The 20,923-nt window shown below is 35.7% G+C and overlaps 2 protein-coding genes across 2 annotated transcripts; both read right to left on the minus strand.

The window, feature by feature from the left end:
- Positions 1-147: 147 nt before the first annotated feature.
- On the minus strand, positions 148-5,228 carry stoml1 (stomatin (EPB72)-like 1). Its single transcript, XM_058767373.1, has 7 exons — positions 4,918-5,228; positions 4,122-4,228; positions 3,897-4,046; positions 3,597-3,800; positions 3,235-3,445; positions 2,777-2,965; positions 148-829 (listed from the first exon to the last, which is right to left on the minus strand). Exons 1-7 carry the CDS (start codon positions 5,093-5,095, stop codon positions 630-632), a joined length of 1,239 nt encoding a protein of 412 aa, XP_058623356.1. The 5' UTR covers positions 5,096-5,228; the 3' UTR covers positions 148-629.
- A 359-nt stretch (positions 5,229-5,587) lies between these two features.
- Positions 5,588-9,607, minus strand: nr2e3 (nuclear receptor subfamily 2, group E, member 3). Its single transcript, XM_058767688.1, has 8 exons — positions 9,435-9,607; positions 9,021-9,171; positions 8,624-8,727; positions 8,273-8,545; positions 6,756-6,937; positions 6,276-6,516; positions 6,053-6,158; positions 5,588-5,950 (listed from the first exon to the last, which is right to left on the minus strand). Exons 1-8 carry the CDS (start codon positions 9,523-9,525, stop codon positions 5,818-5,820), a joined length of 1,281 nt encoding a protein of 426 aa, XP_058623671.1. The 5' UTR covers positions 9,526-9,607; the 3' UTR covers positions 5,588-5,817.
- Between the last annotated feature and the right edge of the window lie 11,316 nt (positions 9,608-20,923).

Raw genomic sequence — 20,923 nt, forward strand, 5'->3', positions numbered from 1 at the left:
TATATATATATATATATATACACACACACACACACACACACACACAAACTACAAATGTGAGGGAATCTTTATCCACTTTTCTCTCTCTTTAGAAGTGTGTATTAAGAGTACTGATTTCTCAAGTGAACAAAAATATATACACTGAGATGCTTATAGTGGAATATCCTTGTGTGGTTTTCTGTATAAACAGTTGTCCAAGGGCAGCAAACATTAGCGGGTCAAAGGTCGAGAGACAGTCAGCCTTGGACAAGACAACGAATCGCCCACAAACACAAACGTCAAGGATGTTGCTACATGTGTGTGTTCAGTAATCCAAGACTCACTGTATTAAAATACACATTTATTAGAAAAGATATTTCTGCAATGTCAAGATAAGTCAGTAATAAACAGATTTTGAAAAATTCATACATGCATGAATTGAAATGCTTGGGTCACGACACTCCACACTATTATAAATAAACAACACTGACACAGCAGCAAATTAAATTCTATCCATTCACAATAATATACAGTAATTCATGTATTTAAGTCCTGTATTAAACATTCACAGTGTAAACCTTAAATATTTTGCAAAGTCCTTTGATTAAATTGAAATGAAACCATTGCAAACGAAAGCGTTATAAATCACATTATGTGGTCTTGAGGAGTTTGATGAGTGTCTCCAGCTTCATGGCGGTGTTCAGATCTCCCTGAACTATCAGTCTGCCGCTGCTGTAGGCAACGAACGGTTGCAGGCCGCCCTCAAACATGGCCAACAGATCCTGCTCGCTCATGCACAGAGAAACATCCGGCTCCCGCGGCGAGGCGCCCGCTCCACACGCTCCAGCACCTCCACACAGACACAGCATTCAGAACAATTCACACAAAACTGTCCCTAAACTGGCAAATCAACCCAAATTTTTGGGGCATGTAACCATAATGTTTGAAAAGCTGGCCATATGAGATTATGGAGTTCTTCCATTTTATAGCGTGTTTGGGGTTTTTTTATACTGTAGATTAAAGCACTGCGGCAAAATGCATCTTTTAACCAGATATTCTGCGTTCATTAATCTTACCCACTGTTTCATTCAGTAACACATCTGCTTCTTTGTGGCTTTTGTCATCACTTTACTGACTAATGGTAGAGTAACATCAGGAGGTTAAAAGGTTTCAAAGATGTTGCAAGCCTGACTCGAACCCAAATCACCTGAATGAGCACTATCACTAAGCCACAATCTGATGTGATATTTTCCCTATATAGGTTCAGAAAACAGAGCAACAGTCCATTTCTTGAAGTGAAAATGCCATTAATTTTCTCCTCAAGGAAATTTTTAACAGTAAAGGAACACTGAGTCCGAAATTTTCGTATGTGTTTGTTTTTTATGTTTTTTCGTATTTGTCATCCTTTCCTATCAAAATGCTTGCTATGGATGCGAAAACGCAGAAAATCGAACCCGATCCAATTTTTTTTTATGATGGGCGAAATTTTCGGAGGCAGTGTGTAAACATGATTGAGGTTGTATTTATTTTTTAACGTGCGAAAATTTCGGACGAGAGGTGTCCAAAGACCTAAACCTTTAAAAACAGGCCTGCTGTGAGCACTGAGGTTGTTAATTGATGGTATATGGGTAGTTGGCAAATAAAAATTGGACTTTTTCCTATGGTGTGACATAGCAAAAATGTAGAAAAAAAACCTAACATACAAATAACATGAGAAAAATTTATCTTCATTCTTAAAGTTACAAATAGCATGAGAGAGGTTTATCTTCAATGTTAGAGGTAATTTTTTTTATTTTATTTTTTTTTTTACATTTTTCCGTCACACCATAGGACACATTGATATGTCAACTACCCATAAAGCCATCAGTTTCAACTTATGTTTTAAATAATCGTGTTTAACAGCAGAATCTATGGTTAAAAACTACATTACCCATGATGCTGTACAGAAAATTCCACCAATTAGAGAGCCGCAGTGAGCAAATCGCATCAAACGAGCACTGAGCTCCGCCCACTCCCACAAAGCACCGCAAATGCACTCAAAACACTTCAATATTTAAATATATATGCGTATTTTGCAATAAACTTAAAATATATTGTTTCTATACATACAATCAACAACTTTAAATTGATAGTTTTATATTTCTACATTGTTTTTAATTTGATTATGTCATTCACAATGCTTCATGGGATTGTAGTTCTTTCCCTCATTAAAGTTGTTAAGCACACGGTCTTGTACTTTTGTCTTTTTGACTGATTTTCAAAATATTTATTGCTTCAAAACAAAGTTTGTACAGTTGTGATTCTGCTCCTAGCTTATTGGTTTGGTTCATGGCTTATAGCACTTTAACGAAGACTTTTCTTAAATCCCTACAGGAATAATGAAATGAAAAAATATTTCCAGAACCAGCATCACTGAAAAAGTGTGCGGCGTTAATGCACTCTATACCAATAGCAGGCAATACACCAGTGTTATTTAGTGTCATTCAAATACTATTATAGTTTTTATTAAAATTTGTATTTATTTTAAACGTTATATTTTCCATATTTATTTTAATTTTAGCTAGTAATTTTGTTTTGTGATTTGGCATTTTTTAGTTTTTTAATATGTCTATATAACCTTTATTCATTTTAATTCTGTTTAGTTGTAGTTATTTTAGTACATCAAGTTAAACTAAATGAGAAATGTTGCCCCGAAAAACAGTTTTGTATATTGCATTTTATTTCAGTTACGGGTTATTTTATTTCAAGTAATGCCAAATTTTATGGTAAAGAGTGTTTTTAATTCTCTCAGTCTTACCTTGTGTCAGGTCCACATAGTAGCAGTTGCTCTGTCCAGAGTCAGTGGTGATCTGAAAGCGGTAACAGGCTCGCACCTGATGAACCAGCTGCTCTGACAGCACCGACCGGACCGCGTCCATCAGTCCATCCACACGACTGACACTCACAGCTGCAGCTGAGCGCAGCTCATCCGTGAAACTCACTGAATCTGGAGAAACCACAAAATGAGATTCTGTTTATCATGCTGGTTTGAAAAAAGAGCAGAAGCTGAGGTAGATTTTTATCCCTAAGAAAATTTTAAATATAACTGAATTTATTTCAAGTAAGAGCATTTTGTTCAGTAAACCATTGTTAAATTAAAAAGAAAAAAAGCAATTTATGTTTAGTTTTTTCCTCCTGCTGTACTGAAACCATAACGAACCATCATGTTTGTGTACCGTTACACCCCTATTACAGATCCAAGTAGCCTAACATCACCTTGGCTGGATTGGGACGCAGCCGTCTGGCTCAGGAAGTGCATTGCGAGCTGCTGTATGGGTCCGGTGAGTCCTTCCAGCCCAGGGACAGAGGGGGGCATAATGACGGGCCCCGCGTGACCCCCGTCTGGTTCCCGGAGCACCCCCTCCAGGATCAGCTCCACACGGTCCACCTCCAGCCCCCACGGCTTCGTCATCTCATTCATGTCCATCTGCAGCACACAAGCATTTCAAAGCTTAAAGGGACGGTTCACCAATAAATGAAAATGTGCTGTTAATTTACTCACCCTCAGGCCATCCAAGATGAACTATCCCTTTAACTTTAAAAATTTTGGAATATAATATTTGGTATTTGTCTCTCACCCCGAGATGTTCTCCGAGTTTGATCCTCTCGGTCTGTATCTCTCTCAGGGTCTTTTTGCTCAGGGTCTGCATCATGGCGTTCTGTGCGGTGAGGCGGGTGGAGGCGTTCAGATCCTGCACCGCCACCACGGACATCACCGGATTCCAGATCCGGAACTGGATATCCGCTCCAACCGACACCAGACCACCGTCTTTGGTGGTGACCTTTTGGCAGGGAAAATTGTGGGAATCTCAAAATACTTGGTTTGTAGTTTTTAAATGTAATTGAACCAAAAAAAATGTTTTTTTTTTTCATTGTACTTTGCACGGCGGGACGCTGAAGGCTCTGGTCCGCAGATCAACCTTCTGCCACTGATCAATGAAAGGCAGAACCAGAACCACTCCTGGACCTTTAGGAGGACGGATCCGGCCCAGACGAAAAACAACAATCCTCTCATAGTTCGGTACAACCTGAAAGTGATACTGTATATTTAAGAGCATTTTAAAAAAGGCAAAAACTCTCCAAAAAATGCGCTTCAAACTAACCTTTAGGACAAACCATCCAGAAATGGGAAAAGTTATGAAGGTAACTAGGAAAATCAGGAACGTTACGATCAAGTTACAAATCCAGGACAACAATCCCTGAGATTTATCTGTTATAAAAAGAGCATAATTATTAAATATAAAAAAAATTATAAGTATCATATAATATATAAAAACATCTATATATATATATATATATATAAAATTAAATATTAATATTAACTATTTTATATATATATATATATTTAATAAAATAATATATATATACACACACACACACACGCACGCACACACATACAGTATTTGCACACAACCAAGTACTAAATATTACTATTAAAAATACTATTAACTATTTAAAAAGTTATGGAGGTAACTAAGAAAACCAGGAACATTACAATAAAGTTGCAAATCCAGGACAACAATCCCTGAGATTTAGCTGTTATGAAATGAATAATAATAATAATAATTAATTATCAAAACATTATTAGTGTCATATAATGTAGAAATATATGTATATGAGAAAAATATGTATATATTATTATAATTGTTATAATATAAGTATACACAATACTAAAATGTATTATTATATTAATAAATACACACACATATATACATTTTATATATAACTATTGTATATATACAAATAACAAAATAATACAATTATAAACATTATGTCATAGCATAATGTTACAATATAGCATTATAATAGTATTACATTGGTTAAGTATGAATCACACACAAATAGTTCTAAACTATAGTCATATTTACTTATTTAATATGTGCACCGTGGAGTGAATACCTGTGAAGTCGTTTTGAGAGACTTTAGGCACATAATCAAATGAATGTCCTCTCTGATCATAATTACTGTGAGTGAATGCAGCATGAGATGAAAACAGTCCAGGAGTGTCACTGTACACTGAATCTCTCTGCGACAGACACTGATACTCGTAACCCGAAGACTTCCCGAACATTGTCATGCCGTGTCAGAAGAGATCGCTCCCTCCGTAATGCCTGTGAATTTATATTATTGTTATTTTGAGCTCAATCCATGGCGAGACAGACAAAAACAAGAAGCACTTCCGCGTTTTGCGACGTCTAACGTGACGTCATGTGCTGAGGGCCAATGAAACGGCGCCCTCTAAAGGAACGGAAGTGACATGCATCACGGTTGGAAAAGTAATATCATCATTAAAAAGGATTGCTTCTGCAATTTAAATTGAATTCAGAAAGATTAATAATATATTTTATTCATACGTCCTACAAATATGAGGCATATCTTTCAACTTTTACAAAAGTGCCCCCTTCAGAAGGGGTATTTGTTAACAATTTCTTTTGAACTGATCATTAAACATATTCTAAACAATCTTGCATTATAATGGCCTTGACAGGCAATTTGCATTCTCAACATGATATACATAAACAGGCTGTGACAAATATCTGAGATTCCAAATAATGGAGATGCATAGCAATATTATAGGTATAAAAACTACAGTAACACAAATAAAAAGAGACATATAAAATTACATAATGAGACAAAATAAGCAACCTATGCAAAAGAATAATGTGGCTTACATACATTTGCACTTTTTTTAGCATTCGGGCAGATTCATTGGCATCGTAACTAGCATGGCAGTAAAGCAAAGCACCTAAATTCTTGAGGATTTCATTCCTCTAAAAACAGTCTTTCAGAAAGAGCTCCTCAGTTTTTGAACATGTCACACAGTAGTTTCTCCATGGGCGTGTTCCCGATGGTTCTCTGGAAGAAAAGTTGCTCGATTCTTTCCGAACTCACAAAGTGAAGGGATGGAAGGAGTAGCAATAGTCTGCCAAACCTAAGGAAAGAGATTCATAAGAATAATTTGCATTAGTTGTGTCCACTCTCAAAAATACATTTTAAGTTCTTTATGCAAATGCAAGCTTGTATATTTGCTCACCTGGCGACTTGACTGGGGTAAAGAGTGTGGATATGTTGAGCTAGCAGCACTTGGGATTGATCTTGTAGGTTCTCCACCTGTTCTGGGTCTTTAAGTCCTCGTGTTTCTGTTACAGAATGCAAAGATTACTCACCCAGAACAACATTTATACCCCACTAGTTCAGTTCTTGTAATGTAGGCTATCATTTATGCCCCCTTGTGGCAAGAAGACGGAAAACCCTACCTGGTTTAAACAAAACAATGGCTTTCAAGCATGCAAACTCAGTCGGATCCACTTGCAGAGGCTTGAAGTGGCTAAACACTTCTTGCAGGACCCTCAGGTCCGAGGCCGAGGGGCTTCCCTTGCCCTGTCCTGGGGGTGAGAGGTCCGGCAGGGACAGCAGGGGGCAGTTGTCCAGAGGTAGCGACCACTGAATTGCACACAGAAGAAACAGCTCGCTCCATGCTTCCTCAAGGAGAATCACCTAAATTCACAGAGTGCTGGGTTAAAATTTATGGATCAGTAAATTGAAGTTAGGCAAATTAATCAACAATATTTGCTATTTTGAGTGGCACTTGCAGATTATTGTACCTACCGATTATACCGTATAACTAAAAACAACATTACTATGGTTTCTTTGGCTTGAAATCTCTCTGTTTCTGGATTAACAAATCAGAAAATACTCATCTGGTGGTAGTAGAGTGAGAAATGATAGATTCTCACCTGGTCTCTGAATGGTAGATGGGAAAACACCGGCAAGTTCTTTGCCCATTTAACAGACATGAAGAGCAGGCGGGCTGAAGTTTCATATACACTCTCTGGTCCACGTGAGGGGTAGAGACCACTGCTGTACTCCGGAGAACTCCTTTCAGGTTCATTACTGGTCACATCGATGTTTTCATCCACTGTAAACACAGTTGAAAAGGCCAGCTTAGACCAGCATAAACATCCCTGCTGCTGCAGGCTAGTACAGTGATGTTTGTCTTGCTGGCAGACCAGCATAGCCATGGACTCTGTCCGAAACCTAAGGCATATTGCCTCGCTATCTAGTCAGTCAATGACACTGAACTACACTGTAGCTCATACACTGTCAGAATATAACTGTACCTTTAGGAGTACAGCTTTTATGAGGAAAGTACCCTTAAAAGGACATCTTTGTACCTTATATACCGTACACCTTTTAAGGGGATTAAAGGTACAAAGATGTCCCTTTAAGGGTACTTGCCTAGAGGTAGTTGTTGTACTCCTAAAGGTACAGTAATATTATGTGTATGAGGTACATAACACTTTAGAGTAGTGATATGTACTCTTAAGGTACTAATATGCACCTTTGGGGGCAAAAAAGGTACAAAGTTGTCCCTTTTAAGGGTACACTATTAGGTACAAAAGCTGTCACTCTATTATACATTTTAAAACGGCTCCTTTTAAGTACTAAAATGCACCGTTTAGGTACTAATATGCAGTGTTGGGGGTAGCGCATTACAAGTAACGTGAGTTATGTAATTTGATTACTTTTGTCAAGTAAATGCATTACTTTTAAATTTACAAGAAAATATCTAGTCCTTTTTTTTTTTTTTTCAAATAAGCAACGCAAGTTACTTTGTTTTCCCATTTATTCACTGACACCTCTCCTGTCCTTCGTTGAGAGAAATCGTGAGTAAGTGCAGAGGCAATTCCTTAACCCTGAGGCTTATTAATTTCACTTTTGGCATGAAAGGGCCTGTACAATTGCCAAAAATATAATTTTGGGTTTTTTTTGTTATTAAAAATAAATAAACAAGCCCAGCTCAGGTGACAAAAAGTAACACAAAAGTAATGTAATGCATTACTTTCCATAAAAAGTAACTAAGTAAACAATTAATTAATTTTTTATGGCGTAACACAATATTGTAATGCATTACTTTTAAAAGTAACTTTCCCCAACACTGCTAATATGCACCCTTTAGGGATAAATAAGGTACAAATGTGAACCTTTTGAAAAGGTACCACCTCAGTGACAAGCAGTTGTGCCCCCAAAAGTGGAATTTCTGCAAATTTTTTCTGAGTGTAGGGAGGTTTCAGTCTGCCTTCTATGGCACCATAACATCATAAATACATCTACAGCAAATTCAAAGTTCAAAGTAAGCTTTATCAAATATTTGATGAACCTTGTTGCCACCAGATCTCCAAAGTTTTGGACATAGGCATGATATTCACCAACAAAACATTTCTAGGTTGACCAAGGTGGTTTCATTCCTTACCGTCCTCTGGTTCCAGCTTGGCGCAGGTCTCGGCCGTCATCAGGCTGGCCATGAAGCGATGTCCGTTCTTGGGGCTGTTGGAGTGCTGGCTAGTATCTGTGGAGCTGATGCTGGAGCTGATGGAGGAGCCCAGCAGTGGGCGGTTGATCACAGAGCAGGTGGACGAGGAGGTGGGCTCCAGGGTGGTGGCGAGGTGCTCCTTGTCCTTGTCCATATCCAGTGCGTCTAATCTGACTTGAGCGGTGCTGCGGGGCTGACGCTCATTCTGAACAGCTGAAAGGAGATGGACGGAAAAGTTTAGAAATTGAAGACAATGAGGAAGACAAGGATGCTTTTAAGAAGTCGACTCACCATCCTTGTTCATGCCAGCTTGAAGGCATTTCTTTAAGCGACAGGCCTGGCACTGATTCCGATGGGCTTTGTCCACGGGACACATGCCTGTACCAGCTTGACATCTGTAAATTTCAGTATCAGGAAGGTTATGGTAGGTTCTACTTCAAGCTTTTCTGCTTCCAACTTTGAACACTCTCAGAAAAAAAGGTACTAAAGCTACCACTGGGGAAAAGCTGCACCTTTTCAAATGGTACTAATATGTAAACTTTAGGTACAAATATGTTCCTTTAAGGTACAACAATGCACCCTTTAGGGGTAAAGAAGGTACAAAGGTGTAGCTTTTGAAAGGGTAGAGTCCCAATGAGAGCTTTTGTACCTTTATTTCTGAGAGTGAATATGCAAGGTGTTTTCTCACCTGTAGATGAGTCTGCGCCTCACACTGCGCTTGAAAAAGCCACTGCAACCATTGCAAGCATATATCCCATAGTGTTTCCCACTGCTGGTGTCAGAACACACTTTACAAAGAAGTCCCGAGTTCAGGATCTTGCCATGAGTGGGGCTTTTACCTGGGAAAGCATAGGAAACAACTATTTGTTATTCCAGGTCGCAATTGCTTATTCCCAATCCAATCATTACGAGTTGATAATCACAAGACAGCATTTACTTGGCATGCCATACTTGCTTGAGAATATTGTATTTTAGGACTTTCTATAAGATATTCAAACTGAAATTCAAGAATACCAAAAAGTTCGAAGGGTACTTGCTTGCAAGAGTCTTTACCACTTCTTGCATGTCCACTACAAGCTAAATTGAAGAAGCAGTTACTCACCATCTTGGCTGTCATCCGTAGAGTTGCTCCTGGAAGACTCTGTTGGTGATGCAAATGTTATCATGGACATTTCTGACATTGGATCCTCCATTCAATGTAGTGTAGAAGTGTACCCTTAGAAGAATTTGGCTTTTGGGCCAAAATATTTTTCCCAGGTAAGTTGACTGGAATCCTAGAGGGTCCTCCAAGAGATCAGACCAGTCCTGAGAATTGTACCAATGTTAGATGTTTCTTCAAAGTCCTTCAGTCTCTATGCTGATGGTCTTGTCTGATACTTTTGTAAAGAGCAGTGAGGTCTGTCACCTCCTTCTGGTGCCGGACAGTGAGTGACTCTGAGGCTACCGTGGGCTCCCTAAAGGAAGACAAAGGGATTAGCAGCAAGCGCTGTGTAAGCAAATGCCTATTTGTCATCCTCTTAATCTTTACTGTCCATCTAGGGGTGGATCAATCAGTCACACTCAGTAGCATTAGCTCCATCCACAACAAGTGTGGAGAGAATGAACAAACAAAAGGATTGGGGTTGAGTCATAACTGTCCATCTATTTCTCTCTTGCTGTCACCTCTTCTCTTTTGAGGTTTTCCCACAAATTAGCTTGACTTCAAGACTTTGGTTAGCATCACACCTCCAAAATTGACAGTGGCTAGTTATCGATTGTTTTTTTTTTTTTGTTTTTTTAATTGGGTGACTTGGCTACAACTGGTTTCTTAGTTTCAGCAATCAATATTGATTTCATGGGTCAACACCTGTTCCTGTTATGATCAGTGATCCATAAGGACATTACTTACTTTTGACTACACATAACACCAGATATGAAGGAATGCAAACATCGATCTATATCTACAATTTATGATGTGTAACTATGTGAAAATCTGAAATTCATATGAAAATCATATTTCTTTTGTAGAGTTCACACAGGCTGAAGTGAACATCTGCTAGGGGATTCTTCCCTAAAGTTTTGTGGTATTTCATCATTGTTTAATCCTCAACTGTCCAACAGTAACGATGAGGCAATGCTAATCTCTTCTGGCTCCAGTTACCCAAATCTGCTGGATTTAAATCTAGTCGTTACTCAAAAAATTATGTCCAGTAATGTGTCCAACAATGATTGACTGTGGTATGTTTACCTATGAGGACAATCAAATTCAAATAATATGTTTACGATGTCATGATGTTTGTTCAACATCACTGTTTTAGATTAAAATTTATATGAACTTATAAGGGAAAGTATGTTTTTAGTGCTGATATTGGTCACCACTTCTAAATATGTATATATATATATATATATATATATATATATATATAACCTAATAACATTTTAGCTTTTTAGATTTTACATAAATAGTCCTGGTGTAAGAAAAAACTAAAAATAAAAAATAAAACATACAAATATTCCATTTCATAATTTCTCAGTTAATATAAGGTCATAAATGTGTAAAAAATAATTAGAAAAAAAATAGCGGGAGAAAAATATTAGTATAAAATAGCATATGTTTGTCAACTCATTTCACGTGCACTTGCACTTTGTTAGTGTTTGTTGTGTAAATATGTTTTTTATTCTTTATGGCTACATTTATTTAAGTTAAAGTTAAATTAATTTTTGTATTCTCTTTTCACCTTTTTATGTACTATATTATTTTCCTTCTAATTTCAATGAATTTATGATCTACTCAACTAATGTCAACTGATATACAGTATAATCATGAATAATGTACCCAAACAAGAAATATATATATTTTTTAATATATTTTAAGGAAAATAAATGTAATATTCTAAAACATTATACTATATATAGTGTATAAAGTGTATAAAAGAAAAAGAAATATAGAAAAGTACAAGAATATATTCTTGTTATCTCTCGTACTTTTCTATATTTCTTATTTCTTTATACTGTGTATACTAATGAAATATTTTATTTATTAAGTAAATACATACTGTAAATGCCACGCTGCAGAAATCTGACCATTTCTCTTCACGAGTCATACTACAGTGTATACATTATTCACCAGATTGTATTTGTATGCATCGCAGACCAAACATCTACTCTCAGATCAACAAATGTGAACTCTCTCTGACTTCCAGAGCACAAACACACGTCTCTGTCCTCACCAGGAGTCCCGTCCGCTCCTGCACCCCACGATCGTCCACCAGCACCCGTTTCAAATCAGCTAAGCGGCTTAACCTACCATAAAACGTGTCCTCTCAAGATAACAAAGACCTCGAATGAAAAGAGGGGGAGCAGGGAAAGAAAACAATTAGCCGCTTGTGAGTCTGTGGGAGCCGCGCGGGGCCCGACGACGACTCGCACCGGTGCCATATGGTGGCTGCTCTCTGGATCCAGCTCTGCCTAATTAGTGACCCCAGTGTGATTTACTGGTAATTAGAGGGCTGAAGTCAGTGATTTGCTTTTTTCTTTTGATTTGTGTATCTATCTTATTAAAGTCTTAAGCAGTGCAAGGTCACACACAGAAGCCAGACAGCAACACATGCCATCTTAATAAACCCGTTTCTCGCGCCTCTTTCAGTGATTGCTCATAAACCACAATCATGTGACCTTTTAATTGCAAAAAGCTTTGTTTTGATTGAATGCCAAACAAGCCTTATCTTGAGTCGGCTGATACGAACTCTTCTCTAATTGGTTTGTTTAAACTCAACCGATGAATGGCCAGCAGACAGCATGCAGTCTGATGAGGAGATGATCTCTGTGAACCAAGAATCCTCCTTAATGCTCGGTTGGCATTAAACTGGTGTCTTAGTACTGCTGACAGAGGCCTCTCTGTTGACCTAAAGAGTGTGTAAAAAGATTACAGCCCCTCGAGTAGGCTGAGGTCTTCTTGAGGAGCAGACGGAGCAGTTTGAACTCTGGAGACTGTAATTCAGTTCTGTTGCATGAAGATCTTGAAACGCAGACCTGTGTGAACAAGAATGCCTTTGTATTTGTGATTTGCATATTGTCATATTTGCCATAAGTTAGGTGTGTGCATGGCAGCTGTGGGTTGTTTTTGATTACTGAGCGCAACTGTCTTGGAAGAGTTTCAGCTGAATGAATTAACAGTGTTGCCAAAATCCCACATGTTTAAGCAGTGCTGTTTTGCAAGCAAATGAAGAATGTTTGACTATAGAATAGTATGTAATACATTTTTTACTTGGTCCTCTCAAGGTTCAGAGGTTTTCATTTCTTAAAGAAGAGATTTTATTTACGTTACTGAAGGTAATATTAACAGTTCAGTGTTTTGTGAATGTAATATATTTTGTGAATGTTGTCACAGCATAAATGCTTTTGTTAGAGTGACTGTTTTCACAATACGGCATTGAGAGCGTAGAAAAAAAAATGTAAGTATATTATTAAATATACAAACATTTAATCTGGGGGTTCCTCTGCTATTTAATTACATAAAACAGAAAACTGATACAAAACATTTTTCTTCCATTTGTCCAAATTTATTAAAGTGATCTATTTTTTTTTCCCACTGGTTCCTCATCTTCACCTGACAAAAGTAAAAAATTATAAATAAAATCTTATTCTTCATAAATAGTGGATGTGAGTGAAATCACTGCATAAAATCCCCTGATGTACATTAATAGACAAGAAAAAAATGAAAAAGTGCTTTATAAAAAAGAGAAAGAGAGAGATTTGAAAAATAAAATAATAAAATAAGACAAACAAACAACAAATAACAATTAATACAAAACAAACCAAAACTAAAATCAACAAGAAAATTAACAAACAATAAATAAATAAATAATCTCTGCTACCCCACATAGGACAAATAATTTGGAAAACAAAATAAAACTAAACTAAATTTTGTGACCCTACAAAAGGCTAAACTAAAACAAAAACAAAAAACAACAAAACAAAACAAGACAAACAAAAAAAACTAAAAAATAAATAAATAAAAAATCCATGACCCTACATAGGACAAGCGGTTTGGAAAATTGATTAAAACAAACAAACAAACAAACAATTCATGACCCTACAAAAGACAATTGATTGGGGAAAAAACTAAACTAAACTAAAACAAACAATAAATAAAATAATTAATTAATTTAAAAAATATGAGACACTATAGGGCAAGAAATATGCACCTACGTAGGACAAGTATTTTGGTAAACAAAACAGCAAACAAAACAAACATATATATGTATATAATCCTTTAGATTTACAAATGTTTCTAATTACAAAACAACAATGGGAGGGATGTTTTTCTTTTTGTCTTTGACCTGCTGATCTCGAATGGCAGTGTTTGCCTGACCTAAGCACCCACTTCATTGTGTCTTGTTGGTTTGCTTTTATTTGTTTTCAGACAGCGTGTTGCATGAGAGAGCGAGAGCTGAAAACAGGAGTGTCACAACATGTGACTGCAAGCTTCCAGAAGAAAAGCTCGGCGCATGACACATTCCTGCGGATGTCATGTGTGAGTGACACACCTGAGCGAGTGTGCGCTTCACAGCCGGCATTAGCTGCGTTTATGTAACTAGCAGGTGGCAATAACGCATAATGTTCCTAGTGGCTTTTTAGGACAAGACTTGCTTAGATGAGCAGAGCAGAGATTACCATAAAACAAAGAGATTAGATTGGCCTAAAAATAGCAGGAATATTATACACTATGACTGATAAGGTTTATCAGTAACCCTTTAAGTTACACTTCGAATCATTTCAGGTCAAGGCTATTTACTAGGATGCTGGTTAAGCGTGTCCAAATGGTATTTAATAAGCATCTGTAGTGCTCAGGTTTTGTATCTATACAACCCATATGGGTATTGGATTAAAAAATAAATTAATTAAAAAATTTCTTGCCTTATAAAGTACTTTTTGTAGTATACATTGAAAAGGTTTTTGAAGCTCTAAACATATTATTTATTTAGTATTATTCAAAAATGAAGACTGCATATGTTTGAAATATATTTTGGCTTGATTATTATTATTATTATTATTATTATTATCATTATTATTATTATTATAATTTTTGCTATTTTATTTTTCTAGTTAGCATAACCCAAAATATAAAACTATTTTTAAAATATAAAAATTATAACATAAAATAAAAAATAATAATATATAAAATGACTAATAATACAATAGATTAAAATTGATTTGTTTTATTTACTTTAAATAAAATATTCACATAAACAGCATATATTTGAAATATATTTTGGCCAGATGATGATGATGTTTGTTTGTTAATGTAATGTAATGTAATGTAATGTAATGTAATGTAATGTAATGTAATGTAATGTAATTAAATTAAATTAAATTAAATTAAATTAAATTAAATTAAATTAAATTAAATTAAATTAAATTAAATTAAATTAAATTTATTGTTTCTGAATGGGAAACCATTTTAGTTAGCTAAACCCAAAATATAAAAATTATTAAAAAAAAAAAATTTAACTAATATAAAATAATATATAATATAGAAATTACACTAATAATTACTGCTAATACAAATAATATAAAATTATAAAATAACTAAAATAAAAATTACTGCTAAATCTATAACTTTAAATTAGATATCAGATATTCAGATTAAATCATACTTGTTTAGCTGTTAACACAAGACATACACTGATCGCACTGGCGTTTCATGTTGACGGGTTTAGTGTAGTGGAGCGGTCATGGGGCACATTTAAGGTGTTTAGAGTCTGATCTGTGCAGTGCTGACAGTGTAACTCAGAAGCTGTTACATAACCGTATGCTGAACGTCTCTCGTCTGTCTGCGAGCAGACCACGAACGCCACAGATTAGCTGCAGCACAACATATTACAAATACTTCTATAGCCACTGTGACAAACCAATCAGCTGACTTAAAGTATTAGCCAAACAACTGCAGTGGGGAAACAAGGAAACTAAAATATTTTAACATGTTTTTTTGTTTTTAGTGCTTTTAAGTACACTCTAAAAATGCTGGGTTGTTTCAACCCAACTTTGGGTCAAATATGGACTAACCCAGCATTGGGGTTAAAAATTTAAAGTAAAAATTTAAGCATTTTTTAGAGTGTACAGGGAAATATATTTATGTAGATAAAAAGGCAAATGAAAACATTTTCGGTATTGCTAAAAATGTTAAAAATGTCAATTTTAATAGAGAAAAAAAATCCTACAATGTACAGTAAAAATTCATATTTGATGAAAAAAATAAAAACATTAAGGAGGAAAAAGATATAGGCCCATTTTATATATTATATTTATATGATACATTTTATTTAAAAAAATAGCATTTTGTTTGTTTTTATCAGTTATGTACAATTTGGTGTTTTATATTATATTAATATGGATTATGCATACCTTTATTGAAAATGTAGAAAATAGTGGAAAGTTCCGGTCCTTGATTCTGATTGGTTGAGCCAAGTTCGAAGTTGTTGTAAATTACTCTATAAACATACACCTTTGTTTACACCTTTGTTTTTGCTCGGCAACCACTTTGTTAGAACCACAACCATTTCTGAGGAACTAAATCGTTTGGTGGAAGAATAATGTTTTTTATTAATATCATTACACTTTATTTGCTCTGTTTTATTTTGTGAATCCTTACTACATATATGAAATAACCGTTTTATAAACGCCCCTTAGCTGTTATAAATTCACTGTAAACCACGGCTTCTTGGGGCTTATTGCTTTATTATATTTATTTGATGCATTTTACAATACATTATGTACACCTTTATGGAAAAGTATTGTAGAAACATATTTTCCTTTTGTTAGCCTATCAGGTACAACTGACTGAGTAGCCGTCTGTGTTTATGTTTAGTTTTTGTTCTGATCATCTTATTATATGCACATTACCTAAACATTATTTTATGCAAAATATAGTGTTATTATATAGCCTATGTATAATATATTATGTAGCCTAATATAATGCAATTTCAAAATTGCCTAATAATCTTTTTTTCTTTTTTCTTTTCATTAACATTTAATTGGCTTTTTTTCCTTCTTTTTAAATTTATTCTGTTTATGTATTTTGAAAGTTTGGTAGTTGTAGTTGTAGTTCTAAATGAAGTTAAATCTTCAGTAATGAAGCCCGTCACTGATCGTGCCGTTCCGTGTGCGTCTGTGGCTGAGAACAGCGGCTTATGGAGAGTTCTGGAGCGTGTAGTGAGCAGTGAACGCTCCGCGCGTGTCGCACAGCGTTCCTGACCTAGATCTCTGACAGGGAACAGATGCCGCTGCTGCCATCAGCAGAACGCAGCCTCGGCGGATCACCGCGGATTACCGGCCATCACTGCCGCGACGCGACGCGACGCGACGCGACAGACGCACCGCACCGCACCGCGCCGCCTCCGACACGAGCGGAAGAAAGCAGAAAATCAATAAAGACGTGGCATATTTACACTAAAAACTCATCCTAAGATTACCTGAATATTTTTAATATTCTATAGATAGATAGATAGATACCAAAATTATTTATATAAATATAAATTGATAAAAAGCAGTACATAATAAAATATAATATAATAATATAATATAATATAATATATAATATAATATAATATAATATAATATAATATAATATAATTAATATAATATAATATAATTAATTAATATAATAATACTGATTATACTGTTCAATATTAAAATATTGATGTAAGAATATTGCAAAATATTGTAGAAAACACCTAAAAATACATGAAAATTGACTGGTTGATGAAGCATAAAATCAATAAAGATGTGTCATATATATTATGATCATAATAATATATTATGATCATAATATATTATATTCTCTGTATACAGAGAAAGACAATAAAATAAAATAAAATAAAAATACTGTGCTGGAACCATGCACTCTCAGAAATAAAGGTACAAAAGCTATCACTGGGGCGGTACCTTTTCAAAAGGTACATCTTTGTACCTAAATGGTCCATTTTGGTACCTTAAAGGAACATGTTAGTACTTAAAGTGTACATATTTGAACCTAATAGGTACAAAAGTGTACCTTTTGAAAAGGTACCACCCCAGTGACAGCTTTTGTACCTTTATTTCTGAGAGTGTGGGACATTAAGAAAAACTTGCAAATTTTAAATTAAATGCATTTGATGCATTACCATATATACCATGGTCCTTTGTTATACCATGATACTGATTGATTACCATTTTCATGTACCATGGTAATTACGTGACACTCATAAAAATGTATGATACTCAAAGAAATTTATGACACGTACTGTAAATCCCAAAAAGTTATTATTATAAATATATCATAATAACTAGGCTATACAAATAAAAAATAAAAAAAATAGATAGGCTATAAACAAACAATATATTTTAATATTGTGTAAAATGGGAAAATAATTGTTATTGTAAAATAAATGTAAAATATTGTTGAAAATATGACAATTGACAACTGTTGTTTGTTATTACTATTAACAATATAATAAATAAACGAATAAACAATACATTTATTTTTGATTATTTCTGGATTTGTGTTTTTTGTATTATGGGGATTATAGGGCAGAGTGAGAGGCACCTGTGCAGCAGAAAGAGTCCGCGTGTTTTCTGCAGCTGATCTGAACGTCCTTGAAGCTGTATTGACAGAAGTTCACATCTCCGTGCATCACATAAGGCGCTTTGCCTATAATCTCTCTGAATGTCAGCTCTTGTCAAAGAGTGCATTTAACTTTTACAGCGTGCAACAACATGTGCCTGATGAAACAACACGGCGACTGCATCATACACATTAGTGTGCAGATTTACCTGGATCATTAGTGTTTGATAGGATTTCACTGCAGTATAGTGTTTATTGCAGTACATTCACAGCACTTGAGTCCAACATTCAAAACAGTATTTCATTACTTTACTTTTCACACATTTCTGGTTAATATGAGAACCTCACAAAACAAAGTCACATTTCACCAAAACAAAAATAAATCTACATTTAATCAAGAATTTAAAGCCACCTTTATTTCATTCATTCATTCATGCTAATTTACCCCAAAATAATTATTATCAATCAAGCTAATTTCCCCCAAAATTCTCATTACCTCATTCATTCATTCATGTATGGTAATTAAGCTAGTTCCCCCCAAATTATTTATTTATTTACTTTCATGGCAATTAAGCTAATTTCCCACAAAATATTTATTTATTTATCTATCATGGCAATTAAGCTAATTCCCCCCTAAATTATGTATTTATTTATTTACTTTCATGGCAATTAAGCTAATTTCCGCCCAAATTCATTTTTATTTACTTATTTATTTTTATGGCAATAAAGCTCATTTCCCCAAAAATTATTCATTCATTTACTTACTTATGGCAACTAAGCTAATTTCCCCCAAAATTAATTAATTAATTAAAATTCTCATTCATTCATTCATCGATGTTGTTTTTGTAACTCTCAATAATCACATTTATGATTCTAATTAGATTCTAAGAAGAAATATGTATTTTTTTAACTGTATTACAATATTTACATTACTGTAAAACATTGAAGGCAGAATAAATTAAGTAAACTAATAATATTTATAATTTCAGTATTATATATTTAAATTATATGAATAATATATATATATATATATATATATATATATATATATATATACACTGTATATAGCAAAGCGATTGTTTTCATTTTTTTTTAGCATTACAGTAATGAAAATGGCAGAGGAATTCTATTAAAATAATAAAACTGCAAAAAACTTACAGCAGCTTTCTGAAGTCGTTGCCTTTGACAAACTACAGATCACAGAGCAAAGCAAATTAGACAGAGATGTGATTATCACTCGACGATACGGACACGAGTCTTCAACAAAACAAGCTCTGCAAACAGATCCTACAACTCCTGTATACGAGCTTATGAAACAAACGACATCTAACACACTTTTACACCTGTATATAATCCAGAACAGCCATTTACTCTATTTGAGTTTATAATGAGTTATGTACTTACAGTATCTCACAGAAGTGAGTTCACCCCTCACATTTTTGTAAATATGTTATTATATCTTTTCATCTGACAACACTGAAGAAATGACACTTTGCTACAATGTAAAGTAGTGAGTGTACAGCTTGTATAACAGTGTAAATTTGCTGTCCCCTCAAAATAACTCAACACACAGCCATTAATGTCTAAACCGCTGGCCACAAAAGTGAGTACACCCCTAAGTGAAAATGTCCAAATTGGGCCCAAAGTGTCAATATTTTGTGTGGCCACCACTGTTTTCCAGCACTGCCTTAACCCTCTTGGGCCTGGAGTTCACCAGAGCTTCACAGGTTGCCACTGGAGTCCTCTTCCACTCCTCCATGACGACATCACGGAGCTGGTGGATGTTAGAGACCTTGCGCTCCTCCACCTTCCGTTTGAGGATGTCCCACAGATGCTCAACAGGGTTTAGGTCCATCACCTTTACCCTCAGCTTCTTTAGCAAGGCAGTGGTCATCTTGGAGGTGTGTTTGGGGTCGTTATCATGTTGGAATAGAAGGGATGGGATCATGCTCTGCTTCAGTATGTCACAGTACATGTTGGCATTCATGGTTCCCTCAATGAACTGTAGCTCCCCAGTGCCGGCAGCACTCATGCAGCCCCAGACCATGACACTCCCACCACCATGCTTGACTGTAGGCAAGACACACTTGTCTTTGTACTCCTCACCTGGTTGCCACCACACACGCTTGACACCATCTGAACTAAATAAGTTTATCTTGGTCTCATCAGACCACAGGACATGGTTCCAGTAATCCATGTCCTTAGTCTGCTTGTCTTCAGCAAACTGTTTGCGGGCTTTCTTGTGCATCATCTTTAGAAGAGGCTTCCTTCTGGGACGACAGCCATGCAGACCAATTTGATGCAGTGTGTGGTGTATGGTCTGAGCACTGACAGGCTGACCCCCCACCCCTTCAACCTCTGCAGCAATGCTGGCAGCACTCATACGACTATTTCCCAAACACAACCTCTGGATATGACGCTGAGCACGTGCACTCAACTTCTTTGGTCGACTATGGCAAGGCCTGTTCTGAGTGGAACCTGTCCTGTTAAACCGCTGTATGGTCTTGGCCACCATGCTGCAGCTCAGTTTCAGGGTCTTGGCAATCTTCTTATAGCCTACGCCATCTTTATGTAGAGCAACAATTCTTTTTTTTCAGATGCTCAGAGAGTTCTTTACTATGAGGTGCCATGTTGAACTTCCAGTGACCAGTATGAGAGAGTGAGAGTGATAACACCAAATTTAACACACCTGCTCACCATTCACACCTGAGACCTTGTAACACTAACGAGTCACATGACACCGGGGAAAGAAAATGGCTAATTGGGCCCAATTTGGACATTTTCACTTAGGGGTGTACTCAATTTTGTGGCCAGCGGTTTAGACATTAATGGCTGTGTTGAGTTATTTTGAGGGGACAGCAAATTTACACTGTTATACAAGCTGTACACTCACTACTTTACATTGTAGCAAAGTGTCATTTCTTCAGTGTGGTCACATGAAAAGATATAATAAAATATTTACAAAAATGTGAGGGGTGTACTCACTTCTGTGAGATACTGTATGCATG

This window comes from Onychostoma macrolepis, chromosome 25 (assembly GCF_012432095.1).
Source record: "Onychostoma macrolepis isolate SWU-2019 chromosome 25, ASM1243209v1, whole genome shotgun sequence".
NCBI classification, from domain to species: domain Eukaryota; kingdom Metazoa; phylum Chordata; class Actinopteri; order Cypriniformes; family Cyprinidae; genus Onychostoma; species Onychostoma macrolepis.

Excerpts from the sequence above, each read along its gene's own strand:
- nr2e3 (XM_058767688.1), bottom strand. The coding sequence starts at position 9,525 with ATGGAGGATCCAATGTCAGAAATGTCCATGATAACATTTGCATCACCA. Across the intron at positions 9,172-9,434 it reads TACGGATGACAGCCAAGATG|GTAAAAGCCCCACTCATGGC; the intron begins GTGAGTAACTGC and ends ATGCTTTCCCAG. Across the intron at positions 8,728-9,020 it reads AGGCGCAGACTCATCTACAG|ATGTCAAGCTGGTACAGGCA; the intron begins GTGAGAAAACAC and ends TGAAATTTACAG.
- stoml1 (XM_058767373.1), bottom strand. The coding sequence starts at position 5,095 with ATGACAATGTTCGGGAAGTCTTCGGGTTACGAGTATCAGTGTCTGTCG. Across the intron at positions 3,446-3,596 it reads AACTCGGAGAACATCTCGGG|ATGGACATGAATGAGATGAC; the intron begins GTGAGAGACAAA and ends TGTGTGCTGCAG. Across the intron at positions 2,966-3,234 it reads TGCGTCCCAATCCAGCCAAG|ATTCAGTGAGTTTCACGGAT; the intron begins GTGATGTTAGGC and ends TGGTTTCTCCAG.